This window comes from Schistocerca piceifrons, chromosome 1 (genome assembly GCF_021461385.2).
Source record: "Schistocerca piceifrons isolate TAMUIC-IGC-003096 chromosome 1, iqSchPice1.1, whole genome shotgun sequence".
NCBI lineage: Eukaryota > Metazoa > Arthropoda > Insecta > Orthoptera > Acrididae > Schistocerca > Schistocerca piceifrons.
Genome location: NC_060138.1, coordinates 680830283 through 680849034, shown reverse-complemented (window position 1 = coordinate 680849034; position 18752 = coordinate 680830283). Strand labels below are relative to the sequence as shown.

At 40.5% G+C, this 18752-nt stretch overlaps 1 protein-coding gene across 3 annotated transcripts in view; it reads right to left on the bottom strand.

The window, feature by feature from the left end:
• Positions 1-18752, bottom strand: part of LOC124788711 (choline transporter-like protein 4) — a 266397-nt gene that overhangs the window by 197411 nt on the left and 50234 nt on the right. For all 3 annotated transcript variants that reach the window (XM_047255992.1, XM_047255999.1, XM_047256007.1), the window contains exons 2-3: positions 14612-14734; positions 12484-12653 (exon numbers count right to left, since the gene is read on the bottom strand). In XM_047255992.1, the coding sequence (XP_047111948.1) occupies positions 12484-12653; positions 14612-14734 (293 nt within the window). The remainder of the gene's footprint in view (positions 1-12483; positions 12654-14611; positions 14735-18752) is intronic.

The window sequence follows — 18752 nt, the reverse complement described above, 5'->3', positions numbered from 1 at the left end:
ACTGTGATCCATTTGTTTGTATGAGATATTTTTGACCTACTCTTCAGAGAGAATGCTATGTCAAAACGATATTTAGTTGTATCTACTGCATGGTTATAATTAAACTGACAGTGTTCCAAGTACTGCAATGCGGACTACATGCATCACAGGATGCTAAACATTATAGGAATGCTCATTAATTGATGCGCTTGCAGAATATGTTTAAAAAAAAAAGTCCCACTTTCTGCTACCAGGTGAAAATACGGCCCAGTAAACAATCAGAATGTCAAAAGTTTCCTGTATTGATGTCAGTATGCTGTTTGTCGTTTGGTGATGCGTGTTGATTTCCTTCATGAAGTGACTGTTAGTGTAAAGGGTCATGACAGCTGAAGTTTTCCACATGACACACAATGCTATTGAGAAGAAAGACCATGCACTCCCAGCACCTGTTTTGTCAGCATATTAGTGATAGCAGTGCTGCATTGTGGGAATATCATCGACAGAAACAGTTGTGAAGAGGCCACATGTCACTAAATTAGCTACAGAGTACGATCAAGAAATCTGAAGAAATAGATGAATTAGGTGGTGCAGTATGAAAAGGGAGGCAGCTCATTCCCATGGTAGTTGTTGATGAAGTTGCTGTAGTTATACCCGACCATGCAACACATGCCTCAAATTCTGCAGACAGTGCTCAAGCTGTGTCACATGAATTGTCCCTCCACAGGTAAATAGTTCACACAATTTTGCAGTGGATTCTATACTGCTATTCCTACAATATTCAGAATCGGTACCAAATGAATTCCCAAGATAGGCTACAACATCATGACTTTACCCTTCATTTTTTGACATACATGGAAATGGAAGACATGTGGCTGGGGAATAATCTTTGGACAGATGAGGCACCTTTTACTCTGCATGGTGCTGTGGATGCACAGAACTGCTGCATATGTGGTTATACTCAACCACTTGTTGTGCACTCAGCTTATGTGATTGTTTGGTGTGGTTTTATAACCTTCATTTTCTGTCCATTTTCTTTGACCAGATGACACCTCGCATGTCTGTTAGGTGCACGGCAACATCTGCACCTTATAAGAACCTCTTTATGCAATAAATGATTCCAGCTTTGCTAGAACATAGCTATCTCTGCACCACTACCGTATTTACTCGAATCTAAGCCGCACTTTTTTTCCGGTTTTTGTAATCCCAAAACCCGCCTGCGGCTTAGAATCGAGTGTAAAGTAAGCGGAAGTTCTGAAAAATGTTGGTAGGTGCCACCACAACTAACTTCTGCCATCGAATTATGTAGCGCTACACAAGAATGCTTTGCAGGCACAAAGATAAATACTGGCATCTCCGCCCCAAGTTTCGACCACTGCATTTTCATACATTATCCAACGAAGTAAATACAAATTCCGTATTGTTCATCTTCAAATGTAGCAGCATTTCAACGTACTACAAAAATCCGACTGGCAAGACTGTTTGGGATGTTTGTCAATATGGCCAACTCTATGTTCTAAATTTTGACCTGCCTGTGGCAAGAGATAGTTGCTAATAAGAACTTTTATGAATCGTGAATCACATGCAGTATTCTCTTCACCATAAAATTAATACGGATATAAACATTTTCCTTGTATTCTTTCGTGTTTGCTGCTATCTCATTTAAATCCTGTTTGCCTAATAAACTACGAAACTAGAGTGAGACAACAGCAAACGCGGAATAATATACATATCATGTCATGTTTATATTCGTATTATTCTTATACCTAATAGTGATACAGTCAGTAATGAAGCATGGCAATTGACAAGATTTTTAAATCTAAGATGACTAATTTCTGTGCAGAATGTAATGTACTACAGAGGTGTCGGCAAAGATTTTAAAACGGAGAAAATTTTTCGCTAAACTCTCGTTCAGAACATCTATCATAAAGAAAGCAGCAGCATAAGTAACAACAAATAGCAGCCTCTTGCCATTGTTTCGCTAATGAGATGATTTTTTTTAAAAAAAAAAAAAAAAAAAAAAAGAGGGAAGGGCGGTAGTGCGCACAAAAGCAAGCCATGCCGCAAGCAGCGACAGGCCGTAAACCCTCATTATCAGAATGCTACAAACAATGCATGACAGTACAGTAATGCATTTTCCGGTAAACACCTATAACAAAGAGAACGGCACTTATCAGATCAAAGAAAAGCAATCAATTCAAAGCAGACGAAGCACGTGAAAAAGGAATGGTACCCTTATAAATACGGACGGCGCACCTGACGCATAGCAATGGCTACATGGTAAAGCTTAACAGCTAAGCTTAAGACTAGAAACAAACTACTGTAGCTGCATCGTCATTCATTCGAACTAAATTGTGTCTCATATTACAGTGGACCAACTTTGTTTCGATTTGGAGGTGCGACCTAAAACTTTTTCTCTCCCCTTGAATTTCGAGTCTCAAATATCAGGTGCGGCTTAGATTCGGGAATTTTTTTTTCCTTGATTTCGAGTCTCATTTTCCAGGTGCGGCTTAGATTCGAGTGCGGCCTAGATTCGAGTAAATACGGTATTTTCATGCAAGATGGGGCAACACCACATGTTGCTTGCCAGCTGAAATATTTGCATCAAGAAACCTTTGGTAAGAGCTGCATCATCTCTACATAATTTCAAGATGTGTTGCCTCCTCTGGCCTAAATCCATGTCACTTCTTGTTGTGAGGATATGTGAAAGATTGTGTCTATCGGGGGTGTATCCAGACTTTTCCTGATCTGAAGGGTAGCATATCATGACATATCACTCTGATTACAACAGATATGCTGTGAGGAACTGTCAACCATGTAGTGTTATGGAAGCAGCATGTTGCTGAGTCTGGAGACCATACTGAACACATATTTTAACTTCTGCCCATATCCTAATATACATGCCAGAACGAACTTTATCATGTGTTTGGTCATTCCTCCCCTTTTCCTGACCCACATTACATTCTGACTGCTTACAGTGCCATATTTTCCCCTGGTGGCTGAAAGTCAAACTATTATTTTTTCAGCATATTATCTTCAAGAGTCTTCCATTTTGGTTCCTTCAGTATCTCCGTCACTCTTCCATGGATTAAACACACCTGTGACCATTCATGCTGTCCTTCTCTGTATACATTCAATATCCCATGTCAGTCCTATCTGGTGCAGGTGTCACACACTTGAGCAACATTCTAGAATTGGTCACACAAGTGATTTCTAAGCAGGTCTCACACACTTGAGCAACATTCTAGAACTGGTCACACAAGTGACAAGTATTCTACCAGCAACCCATAGTCTACCACCTGCTTTACCTTTTTATCTACAACTGAACCTATGTGATCATTCCATTTCATATCCCTACAAAGTGCTACACCCAGGTATTTGTATGAGTTGACCAAATCCATAAGTGATTTGTTGATATTATAGTCATAGGATATTATGTTTTTTCTCTTTATGAAGTGCACAATTTTACATTTCTGAACATTTAGAGCAAGTTGCCAATCTCTGCATGATGTTGAAAACTTCCCATTATGAACTGTGCATGGTCAACTATTCTTTTAAACCTGAGCCAGAGTTCCTCTACATGCTCCTGCCCTGTGCAGAAAGTTCATAAGTGGTTCCTAATTGAGATATGACACTACTCATTTTTTTTTTCTAGTTTACTGAACATGTGTATCTTTCTGCTTGGTTTAGTTGTCCATTGTACTTTGGCAATCATTGTTGCCATTACCATGTCATGGTCACTGATACCAGTTGTGGTGTGGACATCCTCATCCTCAATAGGGGTCAGGTCTATTGGTTGCCATTACATCCAATATATTTCCATCATGAGTGGTGTTCCTACCTATCTGTTCCAGGTAGTTATCAGAGAAGGCACTTAGTAAAGTTTCACAGGATGTCTTATCACACCCACCACTAACAAAACTGTATTTTACCAATTGATTGTTGGATGATTAAAGTCTCCACCAATGATAACAGTATAAATGGAGAACTTATATACAAGTGAACTGAGTTTTTCCCTAAAGTCTTTGGTTACATCAGGAGATGACTCTGGTGGGTAATAGATGGATCTAATTATCATTTATGCCCACTACTGATGCTGAGTCTTACTCAAGTAGTCTCACATGCAGCTTCAATTTCTATCTTGGTACTTGCATTGTTTAATTCATAAATTTCGGGCATATTATAGTATTTAAGAGTTGTAGCATCGCGTTTTAATACCTGAATAGTGTAAATTCGCGTAGTCGTTTGTCTTCTGTTTTTGTTTTGAACGGCCAGTGTCGGTTGGTCACAGTCAGTGTGCTCCCTGCCGCCGTTGGATAAGCAGCTGCAGCAGCAAGTCGTATACTCCTAGCTCACTCATTTGTTACATAGTTTAATTCTTAATTTCTTTGCGTGTTTTTGGTACTTGCATTGTTTAATTCATAAATTTCTGGCGTATTATAGTATTTGAGAGTGTAGCATTGCGTTTTAGTACCTGAATAGTGTAAATTCGCGTAGTCTCCTTCCACCGCCGAGCAGTGTCAGCAGTGCGCAAGTAGCAGCATTACTGCATTTACTAGGCAATCTTGTATTTTAATAACCGTTTAAATTTTGTCGATTTGTTTGCGCTCTCTGTAGATTAGTTCAGACGTTCTTTGCAAAACAGTTTTTAGCATGGATAGGGACTGCAACTGCTGTGTTCGGATGCAGGCTAAGTTGGCATCCCTTCGCTCCCAGCTTCAGGCAGTGTTGGCTTCAGTCACACAGCTTGAGGCTGTTGCCAATGGGCATCACTGTGGGGGTCCGGATGGGGGTTTGTCGGGGACGGCCAGCTCGTCCCACGCATCCCCTGATCGGACTACGACTGTTGTTGCCCGGGATACTGCCCGCATTGAGGCTGATCCCTCACCTGTGGTAGAGTGGGAGGTCGTCTCAAGGTGTGGCAGGGGGCGAAAGACATTCCGGAGGGCTGAACGGAAAGCCTCTCCAGTCTGTCTGACGAACCGGTTTCAGGCTCTGTCTCAGGGTGATACTGATCTTCGGCCTGACATGGCTGCTTGTCCTGTTCCAGAGGTTGCCCCTCAGTCTGCAAGATCCGGGCGGTCGCAGAGGGTGGGCTTACTGGTAGTTGGGAGCTCCAATGTCAGGCGTGTAATGGGGCCCCTTAGGGAAATGGCAGCAAGAGAGGGGAAGAAAACCAATGTGCACTCCATGTGCATACCGGGGGGAGTCATTCCAGATGTGGAAAGGGTCCTTCCGGATGCCATGAAGGGTACAGGGTGCACCCATCTGCAGGTGGTCGCTCATGTCGGCACCAATGATGTGTGTCGCTATGGATCGGAGGAAATCCTCTCTGGCTTCCGGCGGCTATCTGATTTGGTGAAGACTGGCAGTCTCGCTAGCGAGATGAAAGCAGAGCTCACCATCTGCAGCATCGTCGACAGGACTGACTGCAGACTTTTGGTACAGAGCCGAGTGGAGGGTCTGAATCAGAGGCTGAGACGGTTCTGCGACCATGTGGGCTGCAGATTCCTCGACTTGCGCCATAGGGTGGTGGGGTTTCGGGTTCCGCTGGATAGGTCAGGAGTCCACTACACGCAACAAGCGGCTACACGGGTAGCAGGGGTTGTGTGGCGTGGGCTGGACGGTTTTTTAGGTTAGATGGCCTTGGGCAAGTACAGAAAGGGCAACAGCCTCAACGGGTGCGGGGCAAAGTCAGGACATGCGGGGACCAAGCAGCAATCGGTATTGTAATTGTCAACTGTCGAAGCTGCATTGGTAAAGTACCAGAACTTCAAGTGCTGATAGAAAGCACCGAAGCTGAAATCGTTATAGGTACAGAATGCTGGCTTAAGCCAGAGATAAATTCTGCTGAAATTTTTACAAGGGTACAGATGGTGTTTAGAAAGGATAGATTGCATGCAACCGGTGGTGGAGTGTTCGTTGCTGTTAGTAGTAGTTTATCCTGTAGTGAAGTAGAAGTGGATAGTTCCTGTAAATTATTATGGGTGGAGGTTACACTCAACAACTGAACTAGGTTAATAATTGGCTCCTTTTACCGACCTCCCGACTCAGCAGCATTAGTGGCAGAACAACTGAGAGAAAATTTGGAATACATTTCACATAAATTTTCTCAGCATGTTATAGTCTTAGGTGGAGATTTCAATTTACCAGATATAGACTGGGACACTCAGATGTTTAGGACGGGTGGTAGGGACAGAGCATCGAGTGACATTATACTGAGTGCACTATCCGAAAATTACCTCGAGCAACTAAACGGAGAACCGACTCGTGGAGATAACATCTTGGACCTACTGATAACAAACAGACCCGAACTTTTCGACTCTGTATGTACAGAACAGGGAATCAGTGATCATAAGGCCGTTGCAGCATCCCTGAATATGGAAGTTAATAGGAATATAAAAAAAGGGAGGAAGGTTTATCTGTTTAGCAAGAGTAATAGAAGGCAGATTTCAGACTACCTAACAGATCAAAATGAAAATTTCTGTTCCGACACTGACAATGTTGAGTGTTTATGGAAAAAGTTCAAGGCAATCGTAAAATGCGTTTTAGACAGGTACGTGCCGAGTAAAACTGTGAGGGACGGGAAAAACCCACCGTGGTACAACAACAAAGTTAGGAAACTACTGCAAAAGCAAAGAGAGCTTCACTCCAAGTTTAAACACTGCCAAACCTCTCAGACAAACAGAAGCTAAACGATGTCAAAGTTAGCGTAAGGAGGGCTATGCGTGAAGCGTTCAGTGAATTCGAAAGTAAAATTCTATGTACCGACTTGACAGAAAATCCTAGGAAGTTCTGGTCTTACGTTAAATCAGTAAGTGGCTCGAAACAGCATATCCAGACACTACGGGATGATGATGGCACTGAAACAGAGGACGACACGTGTAAATCTGAAATACTAAACACCTTTTTCCAAAGCTGTTTCACAGAGGAAGACCGCACTGCAGTTCCTTCTCTAAATCCTCGCACCAACGAAAAAATGGCTGACATTGAAATAAGTGTCCAAGGAATAGAAAAGCAACTGGAATCACTCAATAGAGGAAAGTCCACTGGACCTGACGGGATACCAATTCGATTCTACACAGAGTACGCGAAAGAACTTGCCCCCCTTCTAACAGCCGTGTACCGCAAGTCTCTAGAGGAACGGAGGGTTCCAAATGATTTGAAAAGAGCACAGATAGTCCCAGTCTTCAAGAAGGGTCGTCGAGCAGATGCGCAAAACTATAGACCTATATCTCTGACGTCGATCTGTTGTAGAATTTTAGAACATGTTTTTTGCTCGAGTATCATGTCGTTTTTGGAAACCCAGAATCTACTATGTAGGAATCAACATGGATTCCGGAAACAGCGATCGTGTGAGACCCAACTCACTTTATTTGTTCATGAGACCCAGAAAATATTAGATACAGGCTCCCAGGTAAATGCTATTTTTCTTGACTTCCGGAAGGCGTTCGATACAGTTCCGCACTGTCGCCTGATAAACGAAGTAAGAGCCTACGGAATATCAGACCAGCTGTGTGGCTGGATTGAAGAGTTTTTTGCAAACAGAACACAGCATGTTGTTATCAATGGAGAGACGTCTACAGACGTTAAAGTAACCTCTGGCGTGCCACAGGGGAGTGTTATGGGACCATTGCTTTTCACAATATATATAAATGACCTAGTAGATAGTGTCGGAAGTTCCATGCGGCTTTTTGTGGATGATGCTGTAGTATACAGAGAAGTTGCAGCATTAGAAAATTGTAGCAAAATGCAGGAAGATCTGCAGCGGATAGGCACTTGGTGCAGGGAGTGGCAACTGTCCCTTAACATAGACAAATGTAATGTATTGCGAATACATAGAAAGAAGGATCCTTTATTGTATGATTATATGATAGCGGAACAAACACTGGTAGCAGTTACTTCTGTAAAATATCTGGGAGTATGCGTGCGGAACGATTTGAAGTGGAATGATCATATAAAATTAATTGTTGGTAAGGCGGGTACCAGGTTGAGATTCATTGGGAGAGTGCTTAGAAAATGTAATCCATCAACAAAGGAGGTGGCTTACAAAACACTCGTTCGACCTATACTTGAGTATTGCTCATCAGTGTGGGATCTGTACCAGATCGGTTTGACGGAGGAGATAGAGAATATCCAAAGAAGAGCGGCACGTTTCGTCACAGGGTTATTTGGTAACCGTGATAGCGTTACGGAGATGTTTAATAAACTCAAGTGGCAGACTCTGCAAGAGAGGCGCTCTGCATCACAATGTAGCTTGCTCACCAGGTTTCGAGAGGGTGTGTTTCTGGATGAGGTATTGAATATATTGCTTCCCCCTACTTATACCTCCCGAGGAGATCACGAATGTAAAATTAGAGAGATTAGAGCACGCACGGAGGCTTTCAGACAGTCGTTCTTCCCGCGAACCACACGTGACTGGAACAGGAAAGGGAAGTAATGACAGTGGCATGTAAAGTGCCCTCCGCCACACACCGTTGGGTGGCTTGCGGAGTATAAATGTAGATGTAGATGGAGATGTAGATTTGCGTTTCTTGTCTAGTGTGACAAATATACCACCTCCATTACCCATTTGCCTATCCCCAACAATCTTACTGCTATAAATTTCAGGTTTCAACCAGCTTTCTGTACCTAGTATTATACAAGCTTCACTGCTTTTCATGAGCACTTCAAACTCTGGCAATTTGTTGCAAGTGCTTTGGCAGTTTACCATTAGGATTTTAATACTCTCACGTGTGGCAGGTATTTATTTTGATTTACACTGACACTTCTGGGTTTCCTACAGCTATGATTATCTGGATTAGATGGAGAGTCACCTAATCTAAAAAAACCTTCTGCACACCTGACACACAATCAGCTACCTGAGTAGCAGCCTCTGACGCTTAGTGCATGCCTGATCTATTTAGGGGGACCCTACAGGTCCCAACCCTACGGCATAAGTCCAGGAAGTTGCAGACTAGCTTGTCACAGAACTTGTGAAGTCTCTGGTTCAGTCCTTCCACTCGACCAGTACCATAGAGCCACAATCAGTTCTGGGGACAATGCTGCAAATTGTGAGCTTCGCTTGACACACAAGGCTGGCCTTCTCAACATTCTCTGCCAGTCACCAGAATGATACAAGAGTGACTTTGGAGCCCAGATGACAGGCATCATTTGTTCCAACGTGTGCCACAACCTGCAGTTGGTTGCACCCTTTTTCCTCGATGGCTGCTGGAATAGCCTCTTCAACATGTTGAATGAGGCCCCCAGGCATACACATTGAGTGCACCTGTTGTTCTTTCCTGTCACTTGGTGTGTTTGCCTCCTCCTAACACCAGACAAAACAGGTTTCCCCAAAACAGGTGAAGTGAGTCCCACTGGCACAGTTTCAGTTTCAGTGCAAGATAGCACCTCATACCTTTTGGTTAGGGGTTTGTTACCACACCACGAGTCCTCCCTGGTCCCCATCCACCCTGTACAGGATGCCTAGATCTACCATTGACATACCAATCGTACTCAAGTGGATGGGTAATGACAGATCTTGTACTTTCTGCAGAGGAGAGAGGATCCACAGGAGAGTGTAGTACCTGATGTATCTCTGGCCAGGTATCACAGATACATGACTCTCTAGAGCTCTTCCAAATCACTGAAATGAAATGATCGTATGGTATTGTTGGCCGGAAGACCCCATTTGGGGGAGTTCGGCCGCCATATTGCAAGTCCTCTTTAGTTGACACCACTTCGGCGACTTGCGAGTCAATGATGATGAAAAGGATGAAGAAGCACACACAACACCCTGTCCCCTGCCGGGAATCGAACCCAGGCCCCCTGCATGGTAGGCGGTAACGCTACAGCTACGCTATGGAGGCAGACTTCCAAATCACTGATTTGCAGCAGCTGCTCTCATATATGCTTGTCAGTTTGTTGGCCTTATTACTTACAGCATAAAAATTTATGATTTGTTCATAGTGGTCTCCAAGTCAGGTCTTTACTATTTCTGCTTTGTAATGTTGCCGATTAGAGTTAATTATTATTTGATCTATTGTGGATTTATGTTTCTCATGCAGGTGAATGTATCGTGATTTTCAAGTTATAAGAGATTAACAGATTGTGGTCACTGGCTGTGGAAATTATGGACATGTGATTTCCCTAACAGTCAATGTTTAAAGAATCTCTGAGCAGGGCTTTTCTGACTGTTAATTTATAATTTAGTATTGCTGAGCAGTGACACACTGATGTCAGTTATTCACTGTTTTAGTGCTTTGGAGAGCTTCTAGATGGATGTTTCTGCTGCCAAAAAGTGACAAATGACTTTAAAAAAAACTTATTACAGGAATGTTCAGTTCCCACATATTCATTGTTGTTGGTTATTCTCTTGTTTGACTGATGAAGAATCTCTGCCTGAAGAATCTGGTTCTGAAGTTGAGAATGGCAGTTTTGAAACTGACAACAGTATTTATGAAACAGATGGTAATCTGCTGTTTTCCTTCATCTTATAAGCAGGAGCCACCTGCCAAAAAAAAAAAAAAAAAAGTTTATGACTTCTGGGCAAATGCAGCAGACACTGTGGCCCAACTGGAATGTGTGAAGAGATCCAATAGTTCTTTCTTTACTGGGTTTGCTCAAGTCTATACTGAAATCACCACAGATGACAGTGATTTGCTTGTTTTTTGTAGTTTGAATTAATGTGTTTTCCACATGTTGTAGACGTTTCTTACGTCTCAGTCAGTAGATCTGCAAAGGGATACTGCAATTATTTTGAGTGATGATAACCGTATAGCTGATTTTTCAAAATCCTGTTCAATATTTACTGTCTTTAGTTGCTCCAGATGTTTGTATGATATTCCTTTTTCTTTTTCTTGAAAAAAAAAAGGATGGAGTTTCCACAACAATGGAACTGCTTTCTACAAGTGTAGGCTGCCTATTGATAGTTTGTTATGTTCACTGTTTGTAATGCGTCCTATCTCAACCAATGCTCATTCAGACACAGTACAGAGGCATCAATTAACTCACTTGAAAGCATCACTTCCAATTCTAATAACTTATTGCACAGGTACTGGACATTCTGATGGGACAGCATAACATTATGGACCATTTTTTTTTCTGGAATTTTTGGTTGAGCATTTATCTCTGCTTTGCTTTCTGACTCCTGTTTCTCATTACATTTTTGAGTAAATGATTTATTTTACTGGAGGCTACAAGTTTCTTGATTAAGTTTACGTATATGTGATCAGTGTGCTAAAAACAATTTTTTCGATTTTCAGCACGTTCTAGTGGTGAACCTAGATATTCACATCAAACCATTTTCTCTGTTAGTTTCTCTCTGATGTCGTCAAAGAATTCTCCATAAAACCTTCAATTTCTGCTTTAATTTTGACACTAGTCTTTACTGGAAAGTCTACAGGGAACAAACTGAACTCTGCTGTAAGTATTTGTGTGAGAAAGTTGTACACATAAATCTCAACATTCAACTTTTTCATCCACGAAGCATAGCTTCTTATGCATTGTTATCACCCATTTTTTCCCCAAGTGGAAACACTGGTCTTCATAAGCATACTGAACGCTGCTTTTATACTTGCTTTCTTCATGTGGTTATTGAAGACATGTTTTTGTAAGTAAGAAGGTGAAATATGAATCCTGAAGTTGCTTGCTTATTAAAATTTAATGTTTCTTTTGTATGGATCTGTAAATACCATTTGTCTCATCCAGGACATCTACAATATTTTGGTTTGGTAGACAGGCCTCTAAAAGGTGTGAGGCCCACAGGTAAGTGTCCACTATGCACGTGGGATAATCTAACACCATTTTCAGTGGCTACACCAAAAGTTCTTATTCCAGGCCTAGCTCTTGTAAGTAGTTAAACCAGTAAAGAAACAAAAAAAGTGCAGCACTAAAGTATGCAGACAAAAGCTGTTAAATGTTTGCTTTCCCTCTGAAGAACACAAAACATGCATGATGAAAATGCATTGCTCTAATCAAATACAGTGGGGCACTGCTATGAGTACTCCCAAAGACAGTGCGTGGCTGAGCCAGGTTTTTTGTAGTCAAATCAGTTTATAGAAAAACTTATGCCAGCACAAAGCTACACTGCAAAATTCTTGCATGTGAATCTAGTCCTATAAATACACACGCCCACCTAAAACAAATTTAAATATAGCTCACGGGAAAAGTTTTCAAATGCCACTTCTACTCAGAAGCAATCACTGTAGCCTACATTGTTAGGATTTTAATGCAATTACGTTTATTTATGTTTTTGGAGTATTTGCTCACACAACATTATTGTTTTAAGTCTTGCAAGTATAAAATCTAATAAGAGATAAGTGGAAACCCAGGAAGCTACCATCAGAAATATCTAACTTAAAAGCAATGACCCTTCAGTCTGCTCTGTGCAGAATCACAAGAGTGATGTTTTTTCATGAAATGTCAATGTGGTACTTTGATAACCAAACATATGCTGATTACCTCTTATTTTTACACTGTTTAGTCTATTCCAAATAATATGTGGTATTATATAAATCTGCATGTTACCTTTGTTGTTGGGCAGTCAGTGGCCGAAAGAGGGGATGTATTTAACACACAGTTTGTCAGCTCAAAGTACATTAGGTACGGTTTATTCTTGACACCCTCATCCAGTCCACATCTCTGTCCTGATGAATCCTTTGGATGTAGCAATTGTGTTGGATCTCCATTTACAAATGCTGGCAAAAAGCAAAGAAGTTGTAAAGAAAAGTGCTTGTCAAAGTTGGGAACAACTAGAAATGGAGGACAGTCATTATACAGGGTGATCCATTATTGTATCCCTATTTTTATTTCACTGCTTTTCTATCATAAACAATGTTAACTCAATCACTCTATCATTATAGTATGCCCTATTCTATGATATAAATGTAAATGTTGTGTGACTAGGGCCTCCCGTCGGGTGCACCATTTCGCCGGGTGCAAGTCTTTCGATTTGATGCCACTTCGGCGACTTGCGCGTCGGTGGGGATGAAATGATGATGATTAGGACAACACAACATCCAGTCCCTGAGTGGAGAAAATCTCCGAACCAGCTGAGAATCGAACCTGGGCCCTTAGGATTGACATTCTGCCACACTGACCAATCAGCTACTGGGAGCAGGTTGTATGCTATTATGTAATTATATTATGAAAAGGATAGATCCTACTCACTGTATACCGGAGATGTTGAGTTGCAGAGAGGCGCAACAAAAAGACAACTCCCATTACTGGGGTCCTAGTAATGATAGTCCTGGAGCTATGAATGAAAAATTGTTGCATATTTGTTGTTTGTTGCAGCTTTAACCACAAATTAAGTGAAGATGATGCGCAGAGACAACACATTTCTGACTGTATTTGAATTGCAGCTAGGATAGAAGTATGGCAGACACTTGCATGGTGCATAGTGCAACTATGGTTGGGATGGGGGAGGGGAAGATACAAAAGTCTTGATGTGAAAACACTAAAGAGACTAGATGCAAATTTGTTGTGTACAGATTCGGTTACTCAGAAAAGGGTGGCTGAACCCCCAAATAGAGTTGACAGGACTAAAGACAGTGCTGCTGGGGCATTTTGCTCGAAGTCCCACAAAGTCCCTGAGACAATAGCAAAGGGAAACTGGTTTATCATATGGTTCAGTCCAACAGATAATGAAGGAGATCGACTGGAGACCATGGAAACCACATTTTGTCCAAGCATTATCAGTGGCAGACTGTGATGTTAGGATAGAATTTGCTGAATCCACATTACAATAGATGGAAGAAGAACCAGATATCCTGTGTAACATTTTGTGGTCAGAAAAAGTTTTGTACCATATGGGTGAGTTCATAAATCACCATAAATGCCATTACTGGGGTCCTCATAATGACAGTCCTAGAGTTATGATTGAAAAATTGCACTCATGTTCTTCATTGACCATATGGTGTGGTATTATTATCACAATATTATTATCAGTCCTTACATTTTTCATGAAACAACGAATGTGCAGACATATGTACATATGCTATGTACTTTTGTTCATCCCATTGTTTTAACCTGTGATAGTGTGGACAATGTGCACTTCATGCACAATGGAGCTACTCCCCATCTTGCGTTGATTTCGTGAGAATGGCTTGACAATACTTTTCCATTCTTCTCAGGATATTTGAAGGAAAAAGTGAATTCCAGAAAACTGCATGATTCGGACACTTTAGAAGCAATCATTAGGGAAGAGTGTGCATGGGTACCAAACAATATGTTCCGACAGTCTGTCAGTAGCGTGGCACTCCAACTTAAACAATGTGTTACTAACGCTGGTGCCTATGTGGAAATATGAAATGGCAAGGACCACAGCACATAACATAATTGAAAGCAACCATCTGACAGCGAATAATAGTTAAAAAAAATAGGGATGTAATAATGGATCAACATGTACATTAAAACAGTTTTGACAGCATGATACAGTTCTGATTCATGGCTTTCACATTTAACTCTAAATGCACTTTGTGACAAATTCATGAGATGCTTTTGGGAATATAAGATTGCTTGAAATGAGTATGTATTTTAGTATTTCCACAGTAAAATTCTGAATGGAAACATGAACACAGTCACCAGAAAACTTTTAGAGTATAAAGTTATGAAAATGTACTATAAATAAATACTGCTATTGGTACAGACTTACCCACACATCCAATGGCTATCCATGCAGCGATGAATACTACCCATAACAAAAGACATATAACGTCGGTGCAAGAACGATGATGTAGTGGCCCTCTGAAATCTGGGTCATGCTGAAATTTCTTACCTGTGAACATATTTAATTTTGATGAGATAAGATCAAATCTACAAATACAACAACAACAGAGAATTGGAACAATCTTTGACAATACTCATGAGGTAGTTCAGTTATCATCTCTTTGCAAACAAACAATTTGAAATGAAGATGACACTGATGCACGAATAATAAAATATGGATATGAAATTTTAGGTGGAACAAAGTTCAATTACATGGGATGAATTCGGATTAACTGTGGTCATTGAGAGTACACAAATTAGGGCAGTATGGATGATTCAGAATTGTTTGTATCCCATGGGTATGACAGAATTCCTGGAAATCTTAACTACCAGCATTCTGAGAAAAACACCTGAGGTCTCATGAAAATATACTTAAAAAAATTTAAAGAATTTTTTTCTTAAGACAGCTTCTATGACTACTCCCTAACCTACTTGTCACCCCTGTAGAATATGTGAAGGCAATATAAGACTAAAAATATCATGCCACATCTTGACATATCGTATTTACAACTGGATCAAGGCAGCATTCCTCAAAAACCATCTTGTATAACACTGTTTGTGCAATTTGACCACATCTTCACAGAAAATATATTTTCGAATGGTATTTGTTATACAAGGAGTATCAGAAAGAATCATCTGATTTAAACAAATTGTAACTATTATGTTATTTGAGATGAAGAATAAACAGCAAACTCTCAAGTTTTACATGGTTCATGCTAGGTAGCAGCAGGGTGCATCCACTTCAGTTCTATTAAAAATGGTGTCAGGACAAAAGAAAGTGTTTTGGAACAACAGGAAGTGTTTTGTATTCTACGTTTTGCACAGTGCGGGTCAGTACTAACTGTTCGGCATGACTTTTGTTCTAGGTATGGTGAGGATCCTCCTACAGCACAGAGCATTCTATGATGGCATGAACAATTCTGAAAAACAGGTTGTTTGTGTAAAGACAAGTAGCTGGGCCATCCCTGAGCATCTGACACAGAAGTCAAATGCATCCACTATTGTTTCACAAGGAGTCCGCAGAAATCCATTCACCATACAGCTCGACAGCTCAACATGTCCCCAATGTCCATCTGTCATGCGTTGTGTCAACGTTTACACATGAAACCATACAAAATTTAGCTACTGCGAGCTCTGCATCAAGGTGACAAACAACAATGTGTGGAGTTCTGTAATTTCATTCTTGGCAAGATGGAGTATTACAGCTTTCTTCCATGCTTAGTGTTTAATGATGAGGTAACATTCCAATTAAATGGGAAGATAAACCATCACAATGTGAGGATATGGGGTACAGAACAATCATATGAAGTTGGACAACATGAGAGGGACCCTCCAAAACAATTACTGAATGATGGATCGGTAGCAGTGGACCAAATGACTCAGTCTACATTACTGGGCTCCAAGGCCACCTGACCTGACTGTATGTGATCGTTTCTTGTGGGGGTTTATAAAAGACTCCATTTATGTCCCTTCATTACCAACAAAAATGAATGAACTGAGACATTGCATAACAGCAGCTGTCAAAGCTGTAACAAAAGACAGGCTCGCTGCAGTGTGGGAATAATTTGAATGCCATGCATCTCAAGGGGAAAAAAAAACCTCTTTGAGTTTCGATAGCACTTCCAATCACACTTCAACATCATCAATCACCTACTCTTCCTCCCAATGACAGATATATGCAGGCGCTTTCACTGGTGACTCTGGAGTCCAATGCAAGAGCCCACTTGGCACCCTTGGGTGAAACAAGCATTATACCACCATGAAAGAGGGGTTCATCAGAGGTGCTTGACTGCATGTTCATTTCAAACTAAGTTGTTGAGCCATGGAATTTAAGGCCATCCATGATGAGTTTCCTCCATCTGCTGTGTTCTTTGGTGAGCTCCTCCCATTTGTTACAGTCAGTATAAATTGCTTACATCTCACACTTGATGCAGCCTGTAAAGTGCAGTGTGGGTCTTCTCTTCAGTCTCTTGGCATGTTCTATTTCACAAAGTAGTGTGCATCAGGGAGGATGGGACTGATCTACACATTGTAGCCCACAGGCACCATTTCTTGAGAATGGCAGTGCTACTTGGCAGAACTGCAGTATTCAGGACCATATCATTTGTCACATGATCCCTTCAGGTTATGCCTAGCACATTTTGTAGCCACTGTAGATAAAAGGTGTTGTGGTCACGTCCTTGTTTAGCATATGCTGTTTAGGTCTCAGCACCAAACAAGAGGGTGCTCAATGCACATGCATGATAAATAAATATTTTGGTGTTCTCAGTAGTTATGTTCAACTCTCATTAATTCTATGATTGACACATACCATTTGTGAATTAATCACAGTGTTTCCAGTTACTTCTTTAATGTCACTAACCCTCATCATTCACACAACACACTATCATGTCACTGCTGATAAACCCTAACAAATGTGAGTGGAACTCACAAATGGTTAAGTATGCCCTTTCCAAAGATCCAAGGTGTGAAATCATTCACCACATTCTGATGTGTACAGGAAATGGTTTTAAAGGTGAACTTCCTTACTGTTATCTGTCCACCATGAATTTTAATACCACTTCTCAATCTTTCTTTGAATTCCTTCATTGATTCTTTGACACGTAGGTTGAACAGTAAAGGACAAAGACTCCATCACTGCCTTATGCCCCTTTTTTATCTGAGTAAATATATCTTAGCCTTCCAGTCTTGTTGTTCCCTCTTGGATCTTGTACAAATTTAATATTACCTGTCCTTCCCTACAGCTTATACCTATCTTTCTGAGTATTTCAAATTTTATGTTGTGAAATGATTTCTCTAGACAACCAAGTTCTATGAAAAGATTTTATTTTTCTTAACTCTTCCTTCTATCATTAAGTGCACCGTGAAAACTATTTCTGGTGTCTACTTTTCTGAAGGCCAAACTTACTGTCACCTGCCACTTCCTTGATTTTTTTCTGTTCTTCTGTACATCATTCTTGTAAGCAGCTGGGGTGCATAAGCTGTTCATCTGATAGTGCAGTAGTTCTTGCATTTATGTGCCTTTGTTGTCTTCGGGACTGTGTGGTGGGTCTAAGTTATGGTTCCAGTATCATACTTATTACATGGTAACTTGAATAATCATTTTGTTTCCACTTCCTCAATGAATTTAGAAACTCTGATGGAATGTTATCTATCCCATTTGCCTTGTTTGAACACAACTTGTGTACAGGGCTGTTAAACTATGATTCTAATATTACATCTCCTTTGTTTTCCAAATACCTGTTTCTTCTTCTATAACAGAAATGGAATACTGACTCTCAATGTAGGCGACATCTGAATTTCTCCACCTCAAGCATCAATAGTAGAGAGTGGTGGGGATAATTTCAATGATGCTAATTGCAGAGCATGAACACGACAGAGGAAAGTGCATTCAACATTACTGAAACTGCAAAGAAAGATAATAATGACTCTTATAAAATTGATAGGAATGGTTTGGATTTTGATTATAACTTATGAAACAATCTCTGTTAATCTGAAGAATAAACACTAGATACATTACTGTCAACTTATGTGAAAAATATTGTGAATGAAATCCAAGTTTCTGAGTACTGCACATATTAAGAATCATGGATGACTTTGGTCAGCCAATTAGGTCTAAGATTCCTGAAGAACAGACAGTTCCTCTCCAGTTATTTTTTGAAGGAGTTTGCATAATCAGAGCAAATTTATCTGCAACCATAACCAAAAATAAAATAAAATAAATAAAAATAATTCATTAGCTATGACTGGTTATCTGTAGCAATTGGTCATATTTAAAGTTTTTGTGGCTGTGACTGCAAATAAAGATATTTTGTAATAGTTAACACTTCCTGATGCTCTGCCATCAAACGCCTGATCCACAGTAATTTTATTATCAGTTATTTGTGTAAATCTAGTGGTGATAACTATAAAAAGATGGTACTATTTGACTTTTATGGAAAAGTGCAGGAAATTATTATAACTTAGTTCAAGATGTGAATCAAGCACACTCGTGAGCAACTGAATTAAGACACATCTACTTCGTCATA